The sequence below is a fragment of the Hydra vulgaris genome, chromosome 13, assembly GCF_038396675.1.
Source record: "Hydra vulgaris chromosome 13, alternate assembly HydraT2T_AEP".
In the NCBI taxonomy this organism is placed as follows: Eukaryota; Metazoa; Cnidaria; class Hydrozoa; order Anthoathecata; family Hydridae; genus Hydra; species Hydra vulgaris.
In genome coordinates, this window is record NC_088932.1 from 5,812,622 (window position 1) to 5,824,650 (window position 12,029).

The 12,029-nt window shown below is 27.5% G+C and overlaps 1 protein-coding gene and 1 long non-coding RNA gene across 2 annotated transcripts; both read left to right on the forward strand.

The window, feature by feature from the left end:
* Window positions 1–4,906: 4,906 nt before the first annotated feature.
* On the forward strand, window positions 4,907–6,607 carry LOC136089577 (uncharacterized). The gene is made up of 2 exons (XM_065815629.1): window positions 4,907–4,966; window positions 5,064–6,607. The coding sequence occupies exons 1-2, from the start codon at window positions 4,942–4,944 to the stop codon at window positions 6,605–6,607; spliced, it is 1,569 nt and encodes a 522-aa protein (XP_065671701.1). The 5' UTR covers window positions 4,907–4,941.
* Window positions 6,608–6,951: 344 nt separating this feature from the next.
* LOC136090160 (uncharacterized) lies at window positions 6,952–7,467 on the forward strand. The gene is made up of 2 exons (XR_010643213.1): window positions 6,952–7,099; window positions 7,217–7,467. It is a non-coding gene; the product is annotated as an uncharacterized LOC136090160 (long non-coding RNA).
* Window positions 7,468–12,029: the final 4,562 nt, after the last annotated feature.

Here is a 12,029-nt window from a genome sequence, read left to right on the forward strand (position 1 = left end):
AACAGTTGAAATAAATTATGAAACTTTTGAATGTTGAGGTTCTATATATAGACAATCACCAAAAAAAATTTTAAGACCTATACTCTATCTTATGATATGATGGTAGCCTTTTGAGAGTGATGATATTTTCAAAAGGAGAACAAAAAAATACCACTTACCACATACAAAATTTATACCTCAAATTTTATACAAACTATACTGTAAAAAAGTGCATTCAAAGAGTAAGATAATCAGTTAAAAGAAAAAGTATGTATACATGAAACTAATTAGCTTATCTCTGATTTATATAACTCATAATACTGTCATAGTCATTACTAGAAAGAATATAGTCACGAGCACTTATATTTTTAATCAACGGAATACATATTTGACATATTATCTTGTCAAATAGAACCCAAAACCAACTTGATCGTGCATTGTTTGTCCATTTTAAATTTAATTTGTTTCTTTGCATAAACTTCACATTAACGTCTTGGTTTTCATTACAAATATCAACCACAAGCCCTATGTACCATTCTTCATCGTAAAAGCATGCAATATATTTACCGGGTTGAAAATTTAAAGGATTTTTTTAAATCAAATTAACATCATTTAACATATAAGTATCGTAGACAGTATCACTAGAGATTCTTTGTAAAAACAATTTCTCTCCATCTGGTACAAAACAGTGATAGCTTCTTTTTCCCGGAACTGTGCGAATCACTTCATATCGTTTCTGAAGGTTAAAAGTTGTTTCATGGTTATTGATATCATCACTTGAAAGATAAAATATGTTAACACCTTTGATGTTTTTTTGAGCCCATGTAAACAGAGATCTGTTGTGGTGTGAGAATCTGATTTGTAATTGCTGCTCGTAGACTAGCTGCTCGTAGACTAGCTTTTTATAGTACCTCCTATTCCATCACATGGACTTTTGCCATGTGACGTAGCAAATAAGTGATGCTCAGCATTTATTTGGTGATCTACAATGTGATAAATTAAGTTTATTAGACATTTGTAGTTTTAATACTGTGACGCAGCACCATCGCTGAAGTATTTAACTTTATTCACTGTGGGTAGTTTGATTTTGACCATAGGGAGCAACTTTGTGAGAAAACAATGGACTGCTGATTGGTCATGACAAAGATAGTCAGAAATTAAACAATAGCATTCACATTTAAGGTGATCTTTTTCATCTTTGTAATAAACATCAAATGGGTGTAAGGTAGCTCGATTGGCTTGCTAGTAAAACCCTTGTATAGCATCTTGTACAAGAAAACTATAGTTTTCTGCAAAATCCATCAGAATAATGCAGGTATATTGGTCTAATGTTTGTTTTGCCTCTGATAAGTAGGAAGACTGTGCTTCTTTGATAAAGTGGTGGTGGCAAAGGTCATACAAAGTTTCACTTAAAGTTTCAATAAATTCACTAAATACTTGTTTGGACTGTAATAAGTGCAGTTCGGTCAGTTGACACCCATTGTTTATATGTGATCTGATCATCAAAATCAAAACTATTCTTTTCAAACACATTTTCTAAGTAAGTCTTCAAATTTTGTTTTGGGCAGTTGGAACATATAAGAAACATGCAGTTTTGACTATCTATATTACAAACACATACTTTCATTAAATCTTTGTAATAAATTAAATGGCTGGAAGAGCAGAGCACATCAATTTTGATGGTAAGAACATACACAAACTGAGTGGCTTCCACTACTATCAACAGTAAGACACCACTTTGGCCTTAGTTCACAGAACTTGCTGAATCCAACTTTGTGTTTAGGGTATAACTTCTTAAATTGCAGATAAAGTTCTTTTAAACAAACTAATATTAAGCGTTTTTGTTTACGAACTTTAACATTATTTATACGCACAGAAACAAAGTCTTTTTTTCCTGGACATTGTCTATTGTATTCGTCAGATTCATATAATTCAATGATTCTCTGCTTAACAATATCCTCCAAAGGATGTCCTTTTTTAGCCTCAGGTTTAGCAAGTATTCCCTTTTCATTTTTCATCTTTCTGGCTTTCTTAACAAGATGGTCTGAAACTGTAAATGCATTGCAAGTTTTTTTAATTGACCAACTATCAGGAGTTAATGTTAGTAACTGAACTTTTTCTTCATTCAAACTGATTTTTACTTTTTCCTTTCTGCATCTAAAAGTTTGTCTAAATCATTACAGTTAATGTACTTTTGCTTTTTCTCAGATATTATTTCTTTTGGGTCTATATCCAATGCTGATGCTACTAGGTTTGTCATTCTTGTTTCCAGTTTTTTAACTTTTTGCTTTCCGTATTCTAATTTGTCACGTTTACTTAAAACTTACTTACTCTTATTTAAAACTGTCTTATTTAGGTCCGAAGAACTAAACTCCTCATCGTCAACATCTTTGTCTTCATCTTCTTGACTAAATTTTCCTGTAATTTTTTCAAATTTGAATTCATTCAAACAGTTAGTGCAAAGTTTTTGACCATGTTTGATCTTAAGTTGACTTGCTGTTAAAATATCGACTTTACACAATCCCTTAATAATTTTTTTTTTGTGAACTTTAAACGGATCACAGCAGTATTTTTGAGGCGCTTCATATCTAGAAATATAGGCTTTTTATGGTGAAAACATATCTCCCCATTTAGTTCAAAAGTGTGTCCAATTCTTTGAATTAAAACTTCAACATCTCTGTTCACAATATCTTTTAGCTTTATTCTTCCAATCATTCTACAATAATATGTTTTATCGCAATCTTCATTTAAAATTTTCACCACACAACATTTCTCTGTCATTTTTTACTTTTTTTTTGTTTTTATTACTAATCTAAAAAGTTTAAAAAAGACATAAACATTTTAAATCTCAAAGAAACTAACAAATATCAGACACTTATTACGACACTGATTATGTCATTATTAGTACAAATTAAGACATTATGTCATTAAAAAGAAAAGTGAATATATTCATTCATAGAAAAATAAAAAATATACTACTGACATCCCTATGACTAATTATTAGACTATGACCTAAGGCTAGCTCATAGTCTAATAACATTCTCCTTTTGAAAATATCATCACTCTCAAAAGGCTACAATCATGTCATAAGATAGAGTATAGGTCTTTAAATTTTTTTTGGTAATTGTCTATATATAGAACCTCAACATCAAAAAGTTTCATAATTTATTTCAACTGTTTACGCTATTTTCTATGCCAGCAAAGTCAATGTAATTTGTAATAATTTTTAAAAAAAGTGATTTTTCAATAGGCTGCTGCATGTGCTAAATTAATTTTTAATGCACAATTTTGATTATTCTAACAAGTGGTGACCCTAAGTACACAAAGGTAACAAAAAAATCCACTTTCTGTAAGTAAGTATTAAACTGTAACACATTAAAGTTCGAAAAAATATTTATGTTGCAATATTTAGCAACTTTAAGGTACAATAACGCAAAAACTGTAAATAATCAGTCAAAAACAACTGCAATAATGGATTATTTGGGTGAAAAACTATTACCCTACAAAATTTCAGGTGATCACCATCTTTATTTAAAAAGTTATGGCTTGTCAAAAATCGAAAAAAAAACTGCTGTAAGCTCCTGATACACAAATTTTTCTGATTTTGGTCATTTTTAATTCAATCATAACTTTTGAACAAATTGGTCAATCAAGCTGAAATTTTCTGGATTGTATTTTTTTCTTAAGATCTGCGCGTGGTCAAAATTTAAAGCAAATCTGAGGTGGTACCCCTGGAGCCTTTAGGTGATTTGATATGGAATAACCCTATATACATATATATATAAATATATATATATATATATATTATATATATATACATATATATGTATATATATATATATAAATATATATATATATATATATATATATATATATATATATATATATATATATATATATATATATATATATATATATAATTAATTATACCATATGCTGATGATGCCGGTGTCCATAATCCTGCAAAAATTTCAAATAAATATTTAAAGTATTAAGAGAACTCGTATTTTCTGATGTTTTAATTTAATTAATATTTAACTCTCATACAAGATGTCTACATTCAAATAATATATATATATTTTTAATTTTAATAAATGCCACTTATAATAAGTGGGATATTTTTAATTTTAATAAATGCTACATAAATAAATAAATTTATATATACATATAATATATATATATATATATATATATATATATATATATATATATATATATATATATATATATATATATATATACATTATTTAAAGGTTTCATCTTACTTTTATTATATACAAACATCTTTAAAAGAGTTTGTATATATGTAATTAAATAAAAACTTATTTTTATGGATTTAACTCTTTTATTTTGTAAAATAAATTTTACAATATATATATATATATATATATATATATATATATATATATATATATTGTAAAAATTTCCTATCCAAAGGATTTTTTTTAAAAGCCCTCCATATAAATATATATATATATATATATATATATATATATATATAAATATATATATATATATACATAATATATATATATATATTTATATATATATATAGACCCGCAAGCCGCCGCCATTAGCCGCTAGCCGTCGCCAAGCACTGCTTTATTGTTAGCCAGCTGTGAAAAATGCCTTCGCCAGCCATGAAAATAAGTCGCCATAGCCAGCCGTTAAAATCATAGTTAGTTAATTGATTTAAATCTTTAAATTAGTTTATGTCCAATTTTTTTTTTATTTTTATCATATCACCTATCACCAATCGCTTCGTAATATAGGTTTTGGTTTAACCATGGAATTCCATGAGTCTCGTGTATACCGTATGTTCGAATATACCGTAATATACCGTATGTTCGAATACCTTAATTTTCGCGCTATAAAAAAAAGTCTCTTGCAGTCCGAAAACAGTAGTCAATGGTTATCATAAAAAAAAAGAAAAGTTGTCATCTGCGCAATTTAAATTTTAAAATGAAAAGAAACAATCATTCTAAAGGTCCGAATTATCATTATTGCTTGTATTATATATATATATATATATATATATATATATATATATATATATATATATATATATATATATTTATATACAGTTCGTGAACGAGTAAATAAATTTGTTTCCATTGAAAAAAAAACTGGAACAATTTGCTTGCTCAAGGATCTGAGATGGATTCCTGTGTCCAACAGCAAATCTAGGGCTTCTACATCCAAAGCATGGGACTTCATGGGTCAACTAATCTTGAAAGATTCAAGAAACCAAATTAATCAAAATTATTTATTTAATAATCAGTTGTACTGCAGATACTGTTTCGAAGAGCAATCACGTGTCGATGAAGGTCGATTATCAAAGGTATATGTTACTTCAACAATGACATCTTCTGGTAACCATCTAAACCATGCTGTTTTTAAACATGGAAAGACTTTTGAGCAATCAGTTAGTTCTAAAATTACTAATTGGGTCCGCACTGTACAAAAAAATAAACCAGCACAAAGTCAATTTGAATTCAACAGAGATCTTTGTCTGTTAATATGTTTAGATCTTAAGCCATTTTGTTCAGTTGAAAGATCTGGGTTTAAAAGTTTTTGCTCAAAAAATACAGCGTTTCAGCCTCCATCATCTGACTGTATATCTGGATCTGCCCTAAAAAATGTTTATACTTCTGTTAAACAAAGAGTCTTAGAAGTTCTACAATCATGTGTAAGTGGAACTTTGATGATGGATGGTTGGACTGACAAGCGTAATCGTTTACCTTATTTTGGAATTCGTTTAAGTGTTGTGCATGATTGGAGATTTAAAATTTTCACATTGGCTGTTCAGCCAGTGAAGTCGCACACTTCTGAGCAGCTTTATCGATTTGTTAAAACTGTTTTAAAAGAATTTTTACCTCAAGATAAGCATTTTTTATTATTTAACACAACTGATGGTGCAGCTAATATGAAAAAATTATCAAAGCTATTAGGCCATGAACGTATAACATGCACCGCTCATGGAATTCATCTGCTTTTAACCTCGGATAGCTTAAAAAAAATTCCAGAATTAACTTTACTAGTAAGCAAATGCAAAGAAGTAATAAAAGCTTTACATTTTAAGGGATATATGCTATCGAATGAAATTGAAACTGTGAAAGACGAGGAGTTGTTCAAAAGAATTACAACTCATGTTGACGAGCTAATAGCTGATGAAGAGGATCCAATTCTGGATTTTGAAATTGAAACTGAAAATGTAAGCATTCTTCCACAAACACAGCTAACTAAATCTGTTAGTCAAGCTGATGAGAGTTCACTTGAAGAGTATTCTGAAGAGTATTCACTTCTAGATTTTGACATACAAGCTAAAAATGATGTCATAAAAAGTCATGAGCACAGTTCTTTAAAAAATAGTGTCCCAACAAGATGGAATAGTACCTTGGAAATGATTGAATCTATCTTAGATCTAAAAACTCATGTTGATACAGTGTTAAAAAAAATTGGAAAGTATGATTTATGTTTTCTTCCTGAAGATTTAGAACTTCTGCAAGAACTGCGCAATTTTTTATCTCCATTTCGAGAACTGACTCTACTTGTTGCCGAGGGATCACCAAATTTGTCTTGCCTTCCACTCATGGTAACTAAAATTAAAAATTGTTGCATTGTTTAAGTCACAGATTCTTCTGCGATAAAACAATATAAAAAGTTAGTTAGAAAATGCATTGAGAAACGGTTAGTTGTTACTAATTTAGTTGAATTAGCGTGTTGTTTTGATCCAGCAATTCATGATGTTGTTTTGACGAAGGAAAAATGTGAAATTTTGTTAAAGAACAGCTATGACAAAATAAAAACTTCTTTATTTGGTTCAAATATTTTACCACAAATAGGAACCGATAAAAAGATTAACTTCTCTGCGTCATACATTGACAATAATCAAAATAGTAAAACCTCAAACGCAGCTCAGGATTTAAAAAAACTTAGACTGACTTTATTACAGGAAACTGCTAAATCTTCACTAAACTCTGGAGCAATATTAGAGAATAGCAATGGGTTGCAAGCTGAAATAAATCTTTATCTTACCATTTGTGATAATCAATCACCAGCCTTGCTGTTTTGGAAAAATAATGCAGAAAAGTTCCCTATTCTAGCATCCATAGCCAAGGTAGAAGATAATTTTATTTTTGACATTAAACTAATACTAGTGACAAAAATAGCAGCAAACATTAATTTTTTTCTGAAGTTTAATGTCGCTTATTTTACATAGTTTCTATTGTTTCAGGTTTATCTTGCATTGAGCATCGGCAGTGTACCTGTTGAATGTCTTTTTAGCACGACTGGTTTAATTTTGAATGGAAAGAGATCCTCCTTGGCACCATTTCGAATGAATGCAGTTTGTTTCATACACGATAACTATCCAAATGCTGGTCTATGAGCTAAGTCTTGCATTTTTTGGATTAGGACATTATTTATGTTTTTATTTCATTTTGATTAACTTTGTATTTCATATATGAATATTTATTATATGCAAAAGTTTGTTTTGTTTTGGTTAATGCTGTCAGTATTATACTTGTATATATGTCATTACTATACTATAAATATATTTTATATATATATATATATATATATATATATATATATATATATATATATATATATATATATATATATATATATATACATTTGCATAGCAATATAAAATTAAATTAGTAAAAACACTTATCTAATTTTTGATTACTTCAACACTGTGTTTCACCATCAGTAGGTTCATCAGGATTCTTTCTGATGAACCTACTGATGGTGAAACACAGTGTTGAAGTAATCAATAATTAGATAAGTGTTTTTACTAATTTATATATATATATATATATATATATATATATATATATATATATATATATATATATATATATATATATATGTATATATATATATATATATATATATATATATATATATATATATATATATATATATATATATATATAATAGCCAGCTAAGCAGCCAAAAAAATCAGGCGGCTAGCCAGCCACAAAAATGTAGGCTAGCCTCTCATGCCATCAGCTAGCCGGTCAGAATTTTTTTTAGCCAGCCATGAAAGTAAAATACCGTGGCTAGGAGGTCTATATATATATATATATATATATATATATATATATATATATATATATATGTATATATATATATATATATATATATATATATATATATATATATATATATATATATAAATATATATATATATATATACATAATATATATATATATTTATATATATATATATATATATATATATATATATATATATATATATATATATATATATATATGTATTATATATATATATATATATATATATATATATATATATATATATATATATATATATATATATATGCATATACAACTATATTTATTAGTTAAATGTATTAATTATTTGTGTAGAGCTGCTTCAACAGTTACGAAGATAAAAATAATTTCCAGCTGACTTCGTGTAAGTAAACAAGGCAAAGAGTGGCGGTATGTCGGAGAAAATAAAATAAAACATCAAAGTTGAAACAAAATGTACAAAGAATTGAGACTCTTAGTGGTAAGAGTACTTGCTGAAATGTCAACAACAAAACTTAACTAAAATTTCCAATCCATAGGATTTTTTTTAAAAGCTCTCCATATATGTTAATTTTATTGTCAACGTATACTCAAAAACTGTTCAAGTATTAGAGAAAATATGTTATTACATCTTTGTTTTCTTAAAATACCTTATTTGTTTATGCCTGGTTTATACAATAACTTATTAGCACATAAAATATATATTTTAAGATAATTATAACTAACATAAATAGCCATTAAATCTAAATTAAAAATATTTGTTTGACAGCCATTTTTTTTAAATTTTTTGCTTATGACGGAATATTTAGAAGTTGTCGTAAAATAGCATGGCTCGCTGATTTTGGCGGTCTCTTTGATGTAAAACAATGGGTTGCACGTCCATCTCTTATACGTCCATGGTTTAACCATGGAAGTATAAAACAGATGGAAGTTCAACCGCATTGAAATGCTTCGGGACCATGCTTGTAACCTTTTGTTTTGTTATGATATACAGCTAATGAAACTTTAAGCTTGTATTTGGTAACTTTTCATGAATATGTTGAAAACTACAGCGGAAATGTTTGTAATGGTTGCTGTAATAATAGTCTTAACAAAAATAGAAAAGATCATTATTACATAATAACCTCCTTCATTAAATTTTTTTCTAGAAGTTGATTTTCATATTAACATTTTTTTATTATACACTTGCAAAGCTATTGGAAATGAAGAATATAGATAATAACATAACAAATATTAAGACTAGAATTGAATTTAAACTTAATAAGAACTTAAATATAACAAAAGAATTTGGTCAAAAGCTTTCAATATATTTTCCTGAGCGCAATAGAACTCGGAAATTCCATGCGTTGATATCCAAAGTAGTTATCTTTATTAAGGAATATGAAACATTCAAATCCTCAGTAAACAAGAATCAGATCGCAAACATGCTGTGTTAAGTTTAGTGGCTTGTGTTTGTAATCATGCTGAATATATCAGGTTAGTAGTTAAAAAAAAGAACTGAAATCAAATGTCAATAAAATGTTATTTAAATTCTCTTCTTGGGTTGAACATTTGCGAAAAAGTTTGCGAACATTTTTTCTATGCGCAAAGGAAGAGAGTACGTATTTTTCCCTATTTAAAAGTCACAATTTTATTAATTAGACTAAAGGTTTTTGTTTTTGTCCCTATGTTTGCAGGATTATTGAGAAACTTTTACTAAATCTTACAATTGTATACAGACATTTAATGTTTTCTTAATTTGCAATATCAATGTGTCTTTATGGTGTTATTGATTGAAGAGTTTAAATATCTTCTTTTTCTTATTTTTAGTTAGGTATTTCAAAATATTATTATGTTGAGTTTCAGGGTCGGATTTAGGGGTGGGCATTGTGGGTATTTGCCCAGGGGCCTCCACATAAAATTGTCATAGAATTTTTATGCATGTTTATTGTGGTTCGTGGAGTTAAAGTACGTATCAATGACAGTAAAGTAATGTAATTATAGTAAAGTAACACCACCTAAAATTATATACCAACCATACAAATTTTTTTGGTACATACCATGATAAACTGTATAACAAAAGTAATATATTTATCTAAGTAAAATATTATATGAGACCGAAAAAATATTATTTTGTTTAAATAAATCATCTTTTGTTTATATTCAACTTATATATTATATTCAAAGTTTGAATATAATATATAAATATGTGAAATTGAAACTAGTTGTTTGAATTTCAACATTCAAAACCTTATTTAAATGTTAACTGCATGCAATCTTCAGATTTTAATTTAAAACTATTCAAATAATTCTCATCTTTTTGTAATTTTTAATTCATATTCAGTTTTAATATCATACTGAGTTCTTGACTTCCATTCAAGGCAAAGTTTCTATGCTATTATCTATCAACATTTGTTATCTATCAACTTTATCTATCAACATTATCTAAGAACATTTCGGTTTTTTGAGAAAACTGGATTCACTGGAGTGCAATAAGATAGAAGCAGCTTCAAGAAAATTGGTTGATGAATATAAGGATGATTTAGATCCAGCACTTAGTGGTGAGCTTGTGCAGTTTACAGCTTTCTTCACTGAATTTCTTCTTGAAGAAGATGATAACATTGGGAGGGAACATTTTTTTTACAAACTATTGCTGAAGAAACAAGTTGTGGATACATTTCCAAATGTTGAGATAATGTTACGAATGTACTTGGTCCTAATGATCACAAACTGTTCTGGGGAACGTTCGTTCAGTAAAATGAAGTTCATAAAGAATCGACTCCGCACTACAATGACTCATGAAAGGCTTAGTTTTCTAACTTTGATTAGTACTGAATATGACATTCTCAGAAAGATTGACTTTAACCAGTTGATTCAAGACTTCGCAAAGATGAAGTCTCGTAAAGTGCCGGGCTTGTAATTATAGTTTTAATTCATCTGTTTCCCTTCTCCAGATATCTTCGACTTTGCGTGTTAATTGTGTTTAACTATTTGCTTGTTTATTAGTGAAATATAAATATTTCATCAATCTGTTGTCATGTACAGTTCCTAATATAATCACATTACTATTAATAAGAATGCTACCTTTTTGAAAAAAATATGAAATTTATAAAATCGATTAACTTGAAACATTATTCAAAAATCTCAGCACAGATAATTAAAAATCTCAAACTCAGATTAATTTATGAACTTTAATTAATCGAAAAAATAAAATGTACAACCAATGAAAACAATGTGCTAACATGTTTACGTGTATCTAGATAAAAAACAGACGTAAAACCAATGAAAACAATAACATGTTTACGTGTATCTAGATTTATTTTTCTTGGATATTATTTATTTTTATACTATTTAAACTGTCAACAGACTGAAGACATTATTTTCTTTATAAATATTAAGTTATTGTAAAGATAAGATACAAAAATATATAATAGTGTAAAACGGTCTCTTGATGACAAGACCATCGATCTTCTGCAAGTTTCCTGCGTTCTCTAAATAATGATGACTCATTACAGTCTATTTTTTGTATAATACAACATTTGTGGGTTTTTATTATATGCTGCACTTTATTAACAATTTTATTATATATGACGAATTTGTATTGGTTTAAAATATATCCTTCACACGCAAACAGAAATTGCTATAAAAATATATATATATTTTTGCGTCAAAGTAGTTTTTTCTGTTTATCTTTCATATTTATCGAACAAATTGTAATTTGTAGTAAAATTAAAATAAGATAAAATAACACATAACTAAATCTTTATCACATTTATTATTTCATATTTTTTCCCACCTAAATTGTGAAATCTTCTGATATAATAATATATTTTTATTAAGATTTGTGGCTAAGAAAATCTTCGTTTTTACGAAACTTTATTTAAATAAAGTCACTCATTTTGTTTTAGTGAATCTATCTTAATTTATCTGTTCTTACTTGCTAAAACAAAAAGGAAAAAAATATTAAAATTTAATAAACTGTGTTAACTTGAGCTGAAACTCGATTT

Bases quoted from the DNA above. Each gene is read 5' to 3' on its own strand.
- LOC136089577 (XM_065815629.1), top strand. From the start codon at position 4,942: ATGAAAAGAAACAATCATTCTAAAG. The intron at 4,967-5,063 runs GTCCGAATTATC...ATTTATATACAG, and splicing joins AAGAAACAATCATTCTAAAG to TTCGTGAACGAGTAAATAAA.